Raw genomic sequence first — 14320 nt, 5'->3', positions numbered from 1 at the left:
AACATGTGAAGCTTGTCTTTCTGGCCTAGCTTATTTCACTTAACATAATGTTCTTTAGTTCTATCTATGTTGTTCCAAGTGATGGGATCTTGTTCTTTTCTATGGCTGAATACTGTGTATATTTACCACATGTTTTGTATCCATTCATCTGTTGATAGATGCTTAGGTTGCTTCCAAATCTTGGTTCTTCAGTGCCGCAGTAAACATGAGAGTGCAGATGTCTCTTCAATATTCTGATTTCCTTTCTTTTGAATATATACCCAGCAGTGGGATTGCTGGATCATATGTAGTTCTGTTTTTAGTTTTCTGAGGAGCCTCCATACCATTCTTCACAGTGGCTGTACTAATCTACATTCCTACCAACAGTGTACGAGGGTTCCCTTTCCTCCATGTCCTGTCCAGCATTTCATTTTACAGATGAGGAAATGGAGAAGCATAGAGACCAAGTAATTTGCCTAAGGTCACATGGCTATGAAGGTGTATGGGCAGGGTTTGAATCCAGGCAGGTCTACTCCAGAGTCCATGGTGGTAATTGCCATGCCATGCTGACTCTCGGAACCTTGGAGGGGGAGGGAGGAACCCCAGCTCCTCATCCCCTGAAGGCCTCCACCACTACCTGGCAGTAGGAACTCACTAGGCCTCCATTTCCTCATTTAAAAAAATGGGGAATAATGATTATATTTTTTATGTGTGTATATATATATATACATAATATATATATACATAATATATCATATATTACCCTGTCTCCTATGCTGGAGTGCAGTGGCGCCATCATAGCTCACTGTAGCCTTGACCTCCTGGGCTCAAGCAATCCTCCCACCTCAGCCTCCTGAATGGCTGGGATTACAGGCTTTAGCCAACACACCTGGCTGAGGGGTTAAAATGAGCTAATGCATATAAATTAGCTGTCTCTGTGCTTGGACATAGCCTCAGTACTTGTACTCCTAACCCATATCTGACTCCAGCATTAGGCTCCATTCACTTCTTTTAATACCCTTCCCTTGCCCTCCGCCTCAATAGGAACTCTCCTAGATTGTCTTCATGGCCCTTTCCCACTGTGGCCTCACACTAACTCTGAGTTTCCACATTGATTATTGAGTCATCTGGGTTATTGGGTACTCTGGCCTGGGGACTAAGGAGGATAGCCCTGCCCTTGAGGAGCTCGAGGAGCTGTCCCTAGGTAGCAGTGGGGACTCTTACAGAGCTGGAGCCAAGGATGGGGGCCGAGCGCACCAGAGTTGAACAAGGCTTCCTATTGGAGAAAGCTGCTGTGTGGGAAGATCAGTAGAGCTTTCTTTGTTATTTTTTCCTCTTGGTCTAGTTTCTGAGAGCAAATCTAAAGGTCTCCTGGATACCTTAAAAGTACCACCTGGAGTCAGGTCGACTCTACATGGTTCCGAGAAGAGTTCCACTAAAGGCATCTCTGTAAGTGTGACTGACTTGAGGCAGCAGCAGCTTCGGCCATGTCAGCGTGAGTGTGCAGCCTGGAGGGTTGGGGCGGAGGATGCCCTTCAGCCTTTGCGCTCCCATCTACTCACCAACAGTGCTTGCTGTACCACCAGGAGAATGGGGAACCAGCGGTTTCCTGACAACTTGGAGAGAAGTCACAGTTCTCTTTAAAGTAATTAAAATTATACTCACATCATTCTTTGTCCTGTTCCCAAGACAACGTTCTTCTGTGAAGGCGTAAGGAAAAGCAAAGAAAACATACGCTTATCTCTGCCTCTAAGACATCAAAGCCAGTCATGCTGGGGCAAGGACGGTGCGTCGGTGGACTGCAGTCACATGTTTTCTGGTTGTTGTGGTGTCACCTGGTCTCTGCATGAGCTCCCGGCCACATTAGGTGCAATGGAAAATGGCCTTATTGGTTCTCCCTTTCTCCAAGGCCTTCATCTTTGACCTGCCTGGTTAAAGGGGTTTCTTCTGCAATTTTTGAGGGAAGACCTCTCCGGGCCATCACAGACAGAAGCTTTGGAAAAACTGTGAGACCATTTCAGTTCTCCCTTGTGCCAGGAGGGTAGCCTAACAGATAAAGTGCCTTCTCCTCCTTCCTTTTCCTTTCCTTTTTTGAGTTAGGGTCTTTCTCTGTTGCCCAGGCTGAAGTGCAGTGGCGTGAACAATGAACACAGCTCACTGCAACCTTGACCTCCCAGGCCCAAGCGATCCTCCTGCCACAGCCCCCCAAGTAGCTGGGACTATAGGCATGTACCACCACACCCTGCTAATTTTATTTATTTGTTTATTTATTTATTTTGAGACATAATTTTGCTCTTGTTGCTCAGTCTGGAGTGTAATGGTGCAACCTCAACTCACCGCAGCCTCCCGGGTTCAAGATATTCTCCTGCCTCAGCCTCCCAAGTAGCTGGGATTACAGGCATGCACCACCACGCCCAGCTAATTTTGTATTCTTAGTAGACACAGGGTTTCTCCATGTTGGTCAGACTGCTCTCGAACTCCCAATCTCAGGTGATCTGCCCACCTTGGCCTCCCAAAGTGCTGGGATTACAAGCATGAGCCACTGCACCTGGCCAACTAATTTTTGTAATTTTTGTAGAGATGGGGTTTTGCCATGGTTGCCCAGTTGGTCTCATACTCCTGAGCTCAAGCAATCTTCCTGCCTCGGCATCCCGAAGTGTTGGGATTACAGGCGTGAGCCACTGTGCCCAGCCCCGCCCCCCTTCCTTTTTTTTTTTTTGCTTCCTTGTAGTAACTGTTCTTCCTGGAAGAACAGAATCACAGGATTCAAGGCCAGCCATGACCTTGAGAGAGAACTGCCTATCCTAGCAGGAGAGCATCTGGAACCCACCCAGGGTATGGATTCAAGAGACCCGTTGGGTCACTGCATCTTGGGATTAAACATTTTAACTTTTCTTTACCACCAGCCACAGTCTCTCCTCTTTAAGCCCAGGACCCATTGGTGGGCCTTGGGTGGGTTTGGGGAATAACATATTTGTATCCTTCCCATGCTGCTCAAGTGGGTATTAGGCGGTTGACCAACACTGCCAGTGAGACCTGAGCAGAGCTGACAAATGGACAGTTCGGCTTCTAGCAGCCCATCCACAGAGAGAGGGGCCATCTGGTGTCATTAGAGCCATGGAGGAACACCAGTCACTGTTGAGATGCTGCTCAGCACCCAGGGATCGGGGAGAGGTCCCCTGGCTTCCCCCTCTTTCCACCCCAGTGCCTCTCATTGGCTGAACCTCGCCAGAAGCCAGGGAGCCTGGAAAACAGTTGGTGGCATCAATTTTTACCCTACCTCATGGTGCAGACCTAAGCAGAGCAAGAGTAGGGAGTGGATCTGGGCAAACAGGCAAATGACTGGCTTGTTCCCTTAATTTCGCTTCAGCTACAGTTAATTGCTAACCATTCTAGAACTTTCGTGATACCGGGAAATTCTTTAATCTCTTTCATCTAGAAAATGCCTCCTCTTTCTTCAAGACCAGCTGAGATGATTTCTTCTCTGTGAAATCAGCACAGACACCTCAGAAATTGTTAGCTACCCCACACCTAGGCTCTACCAGTTCTTTGTCGGAATCTCTGTTTGTAGTACTTGCCAGCGGGATATTGTAACTGATCATTTTTGTTCCTTGTTTCTTCTGTCCTTGGAGGGCTTCAAGGGCAGATGCAACGTCACAGCCTCTGCATTCTCAGGACCTAACCCAGGGTCAGTGCAGGGATGTGCAGATGAGTGGGCTGTGGGGTGTCCTACTCACGGTTTCATGGATGGTGAGTGGCAGAGTAGAGACAGAGGTCTCTGGTCCTGTGCCCTTTTCACTCTGGGATTTTATCTGTAGTAATCAGTAATTCCCCAAGAATCAGAACTTGAAAACCCTGGAGACAAATTTCATGGACTTATGTCTTATGCACTATAACATAATATATGTAAAAACTCCCCAATTTTTCAAATCTTCATTAATCCAAACTGGTTGTTGGCAGGGGTGTGGAGGTAGTATGTATAGATAGACCAGGATCTACCTTTCTTTGTTAAATCTTTCTTAAACTCTGCAAAACACATATCTTTTTTTGTTATGACTGAAGGATAAGCTCACGTTGCTTCAGAATGTGAGAATATTTATCATATGTTCTCCAGAAATCTGTAGAGATATATAAGTAAAGAATTTAAATGGTGGCATCCACAGCTTTCCTTTGGAATTCCTAAAAAATTCTCATGGAAAAGATGCATCAATTTATGAAACAAGAAGATGGCATTTCAAAGAAACTCAGCAAGAGTTCTTAGGGAATAGATGGGATATGACTTTCTCTTGTCTCTTTGGGCTTGAGTTAACAACTCTTCAGTAGGAGTACCATACTGTACATCCCATTGATGGCAAGAATAAGAATGCCCTTGACTGCAGAAAGGTGATATATAAGCTCTATTTTTAGCACTTTTGATATGTTTTATTTTTCTCCTGACTTGCAAGAACTGAGCTTCTTTGTGGTTCCTGGTACGTAAGCTGTTATACACAGAGGGGAAAGATTTTAATAAAATTGAGTGCTTACTCATTTCCACTAAATAGCTGCCTGGGAATGACAGAGTACCAGCTGAAAATATCTAATTAATTAGATAAATATATTTGTTAGGTAAAAAAGCATAGCCTTTCTAGTTCTGCTGTTGGGCTCTCTCATGTCAGTGAAGACAGTGGGTCCAGGCTTGAGGAAGCTTCAGAAGGAGACGGACCCTGCCCTGGGAGGCATCACAGCTCTGTTGATATACCAGAACCTCACCCAGAAAGACACCTCAAGTCCACATCTCACAGCTGAACATAAATGCTTATTTTTTACAATGTGTGATGAGATTAAAAACCCAATTTCATAAAAACAAATACTGGACAAGACAATAACAGATTAGAAAGTGAACAAGGTCAGTGAATGACTTAGGCTTGTTGAATAGGCCTGGGAAATAAACACATGGATGGGGAGAGGAAGGATAGGGCATTCAGTCCTCTGCTGGCTGTTCAGCAGGAGCAAGGAGACTGTACGAGTCACATGTGCTGTGCCTGCTGGGACAAAGCTGACAAGACAGGGGCCTGCACAACAGCCTAGTAGAGCAGTGGTTTCCAAAGTGTGCTTCAAAGGCCCCTGGGGTGCTGGAACAGCTCTTACTAGGAAAACACTTAATGGACTGTTACTTCAGGTGAGTTCAGGTAAGAGCCAATTGTGTGCATCTCTTTCACAGTTCCAGTTCAGTGACCTTTTGCATTGTTACCTTGAAATTAGCCATAGTGGAAGTGTTTAACTACAGAAATTGGCAAATGCTACAAACTGGAGCTTTCCCCTAGTTGAGCAGATTATTAAACGTTTACTAGCACAGCACTGCCTGCAGCTCCCTGATACACTTTCCGGGGATCTGCATGGTCAAAACTATCTTCATAATAGTACTGACATCATTTGCCATTTTTACTCTTCTTTTACAAATGCACAGAGGTGTTTTCCTGAACAGACTGAATGTAGGAGCAGACATGAGAATCCAGCTATCTTCTATTAAGCAAGACATTAAAGAGATGTGCAAACATGTAAAATGGTGGCACTCTTCTCACTAATTCTTTTGTTTTGGAAAATGGTTATTTTTCATAAAAATATTATTTGTATTAACATATAATTGGCTTATTATCTTGAAGTAAATACTTTTTTAATTCCTCAATTTGACTCTCAAGTATGGCAAATATGAATAGATATAATTTGCATAAACAAAAACTCTTAGGGATCTTCCATTAAAAAAAGACAAAATTTTATTTTAGAGCAGTTTTAGGTTCACAGCAAAATTGAATGAAAGTCTGGTTATCCATTCTTTCTTTCATGGATTGTGCCTTTGGTGTTGTACCTAAAAAGTCATTGTCAAACTCAAGATCATCTAGATTTTGTCCTATGTTATCTAGTAGGAGTTGTAGGTTTTGCATTTTACTTTCATATCTGTGATCCATTCTGAGTTAATTTTTGTGAAGGTGTCAGGTCTGTGTCTAGCTTCATTTTCTGATATGGATGTCTAGTTGTCCCAGCACCATTTGTTGAAAAGACTATCTTTGCATCATTGTTTTGCCTTTGTCCTTTTGCCAAGGGTCAGTTGACTGTATTTATGTGGGTCTATTTCTGGGCTCTTTATTCTGTTCCATGGATCTATTTGCCTGTTCTTTTGACAGTATTCCACTGTCTTGATTACTGTAGCTTTATAATAAGTTTTGAAGTTGGGTAGTATCTTTCATCTTCAGTATTGTGCTCTTGTGTTGGATCTTTGGCTCCTCAAGTTTTAAGAGTGTTATCTTAGACCAGGTGCTGTGGCTCATACCTGTAGTAATCCTATTGCTTTACTGAGCTGAAAGGATTGCTTGTGGCCAGGAGTTCAAGACCAGCCTGGGCAACATAGTAAGACCCTTGTCTCTAAAAAAATAAAAATAAAAAAAGTTAGCCAGGTGTGGTGGCACACACCTGTAGTCCTAACTACTGGGGAGGTTTAGGTGGAAGGATCACTTGAGCCCAGGAGTTGGAGGTTACAGTGAGCCATGATTACACCACTGCCCTCTAGCCTGGGCTACAGAGTGAGACCCTGTCTCTGAAAAAAAAAAAAATAAGAGTGTTATCTTAGTGCTGCCATCACAAAATACCTCAGATGGGTAATTTATAAAGAACAAAATGTATTTCTCACAGTTCTGAAGGCTGGGAAGTCCACAATCAAGACACCAGCAGATTCTGTGTCTGGTGAGGGCTCACTTTCTGCTTCCAAGATAACAGCTTATTGCTGCATCCTCCAGAGGAGATGAACACTGTTCTCACGTGGGGAAAGGTGGAAGGGCAAAAGAACCTAGCTAGTTCCTTTGAGCCCATTTTAAGGTCACTGGTCCCATCCATGGATACACAGCCCTCATGACTTAATCACCTCATAAAGGTGTCCCCACCTCTCAATACTATGACACTGGACCTTAGGTTTCAACATATGAATTCTAGGGGGGACACATACATTCAAATCATAGGGGGTCCTGAGACCAAAAAGCTGGAGAACTACTGTTGTGGCAAAAAATGGACATACACACAGATGCGTTCCATAGATTCTTGTGTTAGGAAGAGTGTAGCGTGTAGTGGAGGGGAACCTGAACTGAGTTTTGTACTGCCTCATTCTGGGGACTGAATGAGCCTGTTGCTTTAGGTACATCTCTGAGAGTCCAAATTTAGATGCTGTGTGACAGACTTGGGCCTGGCCTCAGAAGAGAATCTCAGAGGGACATAGAATATGACATCAGGGCACAGGATGTGAAGTGCCAACCTCCCCAGGAACGAGGGAACACAAAGCAGAGTAAGGAAGTTTGAAAGTGGTTCTTCGAGTTCTCTGAGAGAAAGGTGCGTCTTGGTTATTAGGGCTGTGCATGTAAATAAAATGTTTTGCCTCTTCATCTTCAGAATTAAAACTTTTGTTAAATCCCAAGAATCAGCCATGTTACAGGAGGGAACATTTGTATCTTACACTGCTTACCTACCACCCTTGAAATTTTGCAGGAAACACTAGGGAAAAGGTGGAGCTTTGGTCTCAAACCCCCGACTTTTTATTTATTTATTTATTTTTGAGACAGGGTCTCTTGCCCTGTCACCCAGACTGGAGTGCAGTGGCATAATCATGACTCAGTGCAGCCTCTACCTCCCAGGCTCAAGTGATCCCACCTGCCTCAGTCTCCCAAGTAGCTTGTGCAAAGGCCCGGTGGCATAAAGTGTGGTGTATTAGAAGAACGAAAAAAAAGCCTGTGTGGCTGGAGTACAGAAAGCCAGGGAAGAGAGGTCCAGGATGCTGCTGGATTGGGGAGGATACAATCTTGAGCCTGCTTAGCATTGTCGACTTTCTCTCAGAGCCCTGAGAAGCCACTAAAAGATGAAGGGAGATAACCTTACATTGTACTTGGCATTTTGAAAGTCTCATCCTGGCTCTAGTATGGAGAGTAGATTGGAGAAGAAAGCAATGAATGAACTCGTATTTAGTTCAGGTGAGAAATGATGTGGCTTGGTACTTGTCTTAGCTTGGGCTGCTATAAGAAAGCACCATAGACTGGGTAGCTTATAAACTACAGAGGTTTCTGACGGTTCTGGAAGCTGAAAGCCCAAGATCAGGGTGCCAGTGTGGTTGGGTTCTGATGAGGTCCCTGTTCCGGGCTGCAGACTTAACTGCTGTATCATCACATGGCAGCAAGAGGGCCAGGGACGTCTCTGGCATCTTTAGAGAGGAGGTCTCGACATGTTGCCTGGGCTAGACTTGAACTCCTGGGTTCAAGCCATCTTCCTACCTCAGCCTCCTGAGTAACTGGGACTACAGGTGTGCACCATCATTCCCGGCTCTCTCTTGTCTCTTTTTTTTTTTTTTTTTTTGAAACGGAGTCTTGCTCTGATGCCCAGGCTGGAGTGCAGTGGCACGATCTCGGTTCACTGAAATCTCTGCCCCCTGGGTTCACGCCGTTCTCCTGCCTCAGCCTCCCAGGTAGCTGGGACCACAGGCATCCACCACTGCGCCTGCCTAATTTTTTGTATTTTTAGTAGAGACGGGGTTTCACCGCATTAGCCAGGATGGTCTCTATCTCTTGACCTCATGAGCTGCCCGCCTTGGCCTCCCAAAGTGTTGGGATTACAGGCGTGAGCCTCCACGCCCAGCCTTCCCTGGCCTCTTCTTATAAGGGCACTAATCCCATTCATGAGGTCTCCAATCTCATGATTTCGTTACCTGCCAAATACGCACCTCCTAATACTGTCACATTGGGGGTTAGAATTTCCACATATGAGTTTTGGGGGGAATACAAACATTCAATCTACTGCAATGGCAGTGATAGATACTCTGAGTAATATATTTGTGTGCAAGAAGTCATTGGCAAACTCAAGATCATCTAGATTTTATCCTATGTTATCTTGTAGGAGTTTTATAGCTTTGCATTTTATGTTTGTGTCTGTGATCCATTCTGAGTTAATTTTTGTGAAGGGTGTCAGGTCTGTGTCTAGCTTCGTTTTCTGATGTGGATGTCCAGTTGTCCCAGCACCATTTATTGAAAAGACTTATCTTTGCATCATTGTTTTGCCTTTGCTCCTTTATCAAAGGTCAGTTGACTGTATTTATGTGGGTCTATTTCTGGGTTCTCTATTCTGTTCCCTGGATCTATTTGTCTATTCTGTTGATAGAACTACACTGTCTTGATTACCGTAGCTCTATAATAAGTTTTGAAGTTGAGTAGTGTCAGTCCTCCAGCTTTGTTCTTCTCCTTCAATATTGTGTTGCTGTGTTGGGTCTTCAGCTCCACAGGTTTTGAGAGTGTTATCTTAGGCTAGGTGCAGTGGATTACCCAGCACTTTGGGAGCCTGAGCCGCAAAGATCACTTGTGTCCAGGAGCTCAAGACCAGCCTGGGCAACATAGCGAGACCCTGTCTGTATTAGTCCATTTTCATGCTGCTTATAAAGACATACCCAAGACTGGGCAATTTATAAAAAAGAGAGGTTTAATGGACTTACAGTTCCACGGGGCTGCAGATGCCTCACAATCATGGCAGAAGGCAAGGAGGAGCCAGTCATGTCTTACATGGATGGCAGCAGGCAAAATGAGAGAGAGAGAGCTTATGCAGGGAAACTCCACCTTATAAAGTCATCAGATCTCATGAGACTTATGCACACAAGAACAGCATGGGAAAGACCATGATTCAATTACCTGGGTCCCTCCCACAACATGTGTGAATTTAAGAGAAGTCTTGGATGGGGACACAGCCAAACCATGTCACTGTTTCTAAAAAAAAAAAAAAAGAATTTTTTTTTTTTTTTTAATTGGCCAGGTGTGGTGGTGTGTGCCTGTAGTGCCTGTAGTCCCAGCTACTGGGGAGGGATCAGTTGAGCCCAGGAGTTGGAGATTACAGTGAGCCATGATCACACCACTGGCCTCCAGCTAGAAGTCATCTGGTCCAGCCTGTAACCTGAGCACCCCAAAGACATTGTACCTTTGCCAGAGACCCCTGGTGGCAGGAGGTTGTCACTGTTGTTTCAGAGTGACAACAGATGACCATGTGAATGATGTACATTAATTATGAGACAAATAACCAAAGCACCTGATGGCTGTAGTTGTTTCAGTGTTTGCACACTTAATTTTCCTTCTTCTCCCCTGACCCCTGCAGAATGGCTTATTCAGAAGAACATAGAGGTATGCCCTGTGGTTTCATCCGCCAGAATTCCGGCAACTCCATTTCCTTGGACTTCGAGCCCAATATAGAGTACCAGTTTGTGGAGCGGTTGGAAGAGCGCTACAAATGTGCCTTCTGCCGCTCGGTGCTTCACAACCCCCACCAGACAGGATGTGGGCACCGCTTCTGCCAGCACTGCATCCTGTCCCTGAGGTGAGTGGGCAGGGCCTGCAACTCTGGCCATGGCAGGCCCAGCATCCAGGTGGCAACTGTGGCCACTCAACTGTTTTCATGGGTTTTGGAGTTGCTTAACTTGGCCACAGGACCATGACTATAAGGAAGGACTCTCCCAGATCCCTTCTGTGAGGGCCTGAAGAATAATCATTTTTTGGTCACTAATTTACAGATATTCACCTTTTCTTAAAATTCAGACTGCACCTGCTTTGCATGGGAGAGCAGACCTAGACACACACTCCATCATGGGAGCTGGCTGTGGAGAAGGGTTTGAATCTCACAATGTCTGTGTTATAGTTACCCCAATCTTCCCTTGCCTTGAGGAAGAGGTGCTGTGGCTCCTAGAAGGGACCTTGCTGCCATGGATGCTGTCCACTCCTGGGCAGCTGTAAGACCTGGGTCATGCTGTGTTGAGGGAGGAGACCAGGAGAGATGTGGAAGCAGGCACATTTTGGGGGGTTATATAGGAAGCAAGGCAGTCATTTTACCCTGCCAAGCTTTGAAAGGGGGTTATTACAGTGCATCCTCATTCCCTCATGTGTTCGTGCATTCAGCACCTGTGTGTTCTGTGCTCTCATGCTGAAGAGCCACAGCGTGGAACAGGACCCCGTGTCTGCCCTCTAGAATGTCCCAGTCTAGAGACAAATGTGGCACAGTGTGATAAAGGATGGGGACTTTTAGCTCTGTCCAGGGACTCACTGACTGCATCCTGGAGGATGCATGAAGTTTTTCAGGCAAACTGAAAGACTAGGAAGGTGCTGAAGGACGGGTGCAGAAGGCACCTTCTAGGTAGAGGGAATAGCATGTGCAGACAGGGACCAGCCTGCCCAGGGCTAGAGCATGACTGGAGCCCTGGGGCTGGTCTTGGAAATGCTGTTGAGGTAAACAACTAACTCTGACTCTCTTTTAATTTTTTTCTCCAGAGAATTAAACACAGTGCCAATCTGCCCTGTAGACAAAGAGGTCATCAAATCTCAGGAGGTAAGAAAGTCACTGCTTTAGTCTAGCAGCTCTCAAGGTGATGGAGAAGAAGTCAATGAATTGGACATTGAGATTGGAGCAAGAGAGTGGTCGAGGGAGACCTTCCTTGAAGTCCATATTCTTCTGCTGTGGAGTCACATCAGACCCTACTCGTAGCCCTGTTTGAGGGGCTTGTTTGGATCTTTATTGACCACACCCCTCCTCCACCCCAAGTCTCCTCTCCTGCTGCTGCTTTATCCCCTTCCTATACTAGCTCTAGCTAATATATTATGGTTTTGATTTGCATTTTCCTGTTGGCTAATGAAGTTGAACATTTTTTCATGTGCTTATTAGCTATTTGTACATCTTCTTTGTTAAAAATGCCTACTTATTTTCTTTGCTCATTAAAAAAAATTGAGTTATTTACCTTTTGTTGAATTATAAGAGTTATTTATAACCTGTAATCCTAGCACTTTGGGAGACTGAGGTAGGCAGATCACATGAGGCCAGGAGTTTGAGACCAGCTTGACCAACATGGCGAAACCCCGTCTCTACTGAAAATACAAAAATTAGCTGGGTGTGGTAGTGCACATCTGTAATCCCAGCTACTTGGGGGGCCAAGGCACAAGAATTGCTTGAACCCAGGAGTTGGAGGTTGCAGTGAGCTGAGATCATGCCACTGCACTCCAGCCTGGGTGACAGAGCAAGACTCTGTCTCAAAAAAAAAAAAAAAAAAAAAAGTTCTTTATATATTCTGGATCTAAATCTCTTAGCAGCCGTTTGGCTGCTAAGATTTGCAAGTATTTTTCTTCCATTCTGTGGGTTGTCCTTTCCCTTTCTTGACAGTGTGTTTGAAGCACAAAATTTTTTCATTTTGATGAAGTCTAATTCATTTGTTTTTTTTTCTTTTTTTGGCTGCTTGTTCTTTTTTGGTGTTGTATCTAAGAAACCATTGTCTGTTCCATTGTCATGAAGGTTTTCTCCCTTAAAACTCCCCTTTAAGGTCAGTTTTCTTCCTTTAAGATTCTGTCGCAGGATGTTCAAGCAGAAGCTTTCCTTGAGCCTTTAGTCTGCTGTACTTGCGTCTTCTCTATACCCCTTATGATGTGTTTTGCAAATACCTACAACGGGGCTGTGCTGCAGTTCGTGTCTGTCTGACCTACTGTCCAGGGGTTGGCATACTACAGTCTTGGGGCAAATCCAGCCTGCCACCTGTTTTTGTATGGCCTGTAAGCTAAGAAATTCTTTTTACATAATGGTGGGTGCATAGAAACCCTCATATTTTTGCAACTTCTTGTGAGTCTTAAACTACTTCAAAATAAAAATTCATTTTAAATAATCAAAAGAAGAAAGTATTGTGACATGTAGAAATTATGTGAAGTTCAAATTTCAGTGTTCATAAATAGTGTTCTATTGGAATGTAGCTGTGCCCATTCATTTAAATATTGTGTATGGAAGCGTTGAAATGTGGCAACAGAGACGATTGTGATGTGGACTATCTGACCCCTTACAGAGAAAGTTTGCCGATTCCTGGTTTGTGCTAAAATAGCAAGCCAGCACAGCCTCAGTGACACTGTCTGATGAGTAATACATTTACCCTGGGACTGGAAGCTGAAAGCATCACTCTTGACCAAACTTTACCTCCTGACGTTTAAGAATGTGGGATCAGGTTCACCATAAGATTCACCTAGCTGCAGCCTGTTGCACAGGGCATTGTTACCTGGCTTATATGTTTGATGGTTTGTCAAAAGCATATATCTGAGACAGCCTTTTCTTTCAGTGTGGTGTAAGTGTGATATTTTCATTCCAGCTGGTGCCTGGAAGTTTCCACCTGCCTTCTGAGATATACTTGAAGACCAAATTAATAATAGCTTAATTCACATTGCTGTAAAACTTTGGAGTGTGTGAGACCTATTATGTTTATCTTTTAGGTTTTTAAAGACAATTGCTGCAAAAGAGAAGTCCTCAACTTGTATGTATATTGCAGCAATGCTCCTGGATGTAATGCCAAGGTTATTCTGGGCCGGTACCAGGTTGGTATTATTCATGAACAGTATCTGCCTTTGCCATTTTTCCAGGGATATGTATTGAACCCCTTTATGTGACAGTTACTGAGCTAAGCATGGTACAAGGATTCAGTCAATTGCCCTCAAGGATTCCCAGTCTAGCAATACAGGTGGCTACAGTGCTGTAGCCCACCTAGGGCTGAGGTGTGAGTGAAGAGGTTCGTCCTGTATGGAGCGCATGGAGAACATCTTATATCCACTAGACCTTAATTGTGTGATAGGGATCACTGAGCCAGAAGAGAGGGTGTGGGACATGCTGGACAAAACAAACACTCAAGAATATATTATTTTGGGGGAACTGTGTGGGACCCAGGGCATGACTACAGAAAGACACAATTGTGAGGTCCTTCCCCGAAAGCATTTGCTCTCTCACTTGGTGCTGTCTAGGTGTTTCCCAGCAACTGTGGGGCCTGGCCTCATGGGGTTTATGATCTAACACAGATCACTCAGACCAGGACAGAGACAGGCTGTGGGTTAAAGGTAAAGCATTGATAGGAGAGACAAACCAACAAGTTGTAGGGGAAATGTAAGTGAAGGGGAATTGAGTGCCTTTCAAATGAAGTAACCCCAACTGCTCTTCCCTCCAGCTAGGGAAGGTGGTTAAATGGGAAGCTGGAAGTGTGGTACTGCCTGGCAAGCCCATGTCAAGTTTGATCACACTGCATGTGAACATGCCTCAGGCTTCTCTAACTTCCAGGGAATTGCTGAGAGGCTGCTGAAATTTCCCCTGCACACCCACACATTTTGGAACACATATTTCAGATGATTCAGTCTTTTCTCTATCACACCTCCCAATCCCTCAGGCACTGAGCTTATAAATGTGTAAATGATTTCCTTGTTAACCCAGGGATTTATTTGGAGGTTCATAGACTGTTTGTTATGTGTTATGTTTTCATGTGTCCTTTGCCTCTTGTTTGAATAGTCAAGTCCTA

The 14320-nt window shown here is 44.5% G+C and overlaps 1 protein-coding gene across 9 annotated transcripts in view; it reads left to right on the top strand.

The window, feature by feature from the left end:
• TRAF5 (TNF receptor associated factor 5) overlaps positions 1-14320 on the top strand; it is a 49013-nt gene that overhangs the window by 16460 nt on the left and 18233 nt on the right. For 7 of the 9 annotated variants that reach the window (XM_050781093.1, XM_050781120.1, XM_050781084.1 and 4 more), the window contains exons 2-4: positions 10123-10341; positions 11286-11343; positions 13254-13355. In XM_050781093.1, coding sequence (XP_050637050.1) covers positions 10124-10341; positions 11286-11343; positions 13254-13355 — 378 coding nt within the window. In that variant the 5' untranslated portion in view covers position 10123. Of the gene's footprint in view, positions 1-760; positions 1429-1882; positions 7333-10122; positions 10342-11285; positions 11344-13253; positions 13356-14320 lie in introns of those variants that run through there. The other 2 variants (XM_050781064.1, XM_050781110.1) reach the window with 2 other exon arrangements.

The sequence above is a fragment of the Macaca thibetana genome, chromosome 1, assembly GCF_024542745.1.
Source record: "Macaca thibetana thibetana isolate TM-01 chromosome 1, ASM2454274v1, whole genome shotgun sequence".
In the NCBI taxonomy this organism is placed as follows: Eukaryota; Metazoa; Chordata; class Mammalia; order Primates; family Cercopithecidae; genus Macaca; species Macaca thibetana.
Note: the sequence above shows the minus strand (reverse complement) of the source record. Positions and strands in the feature narration are given on the sequence as shown.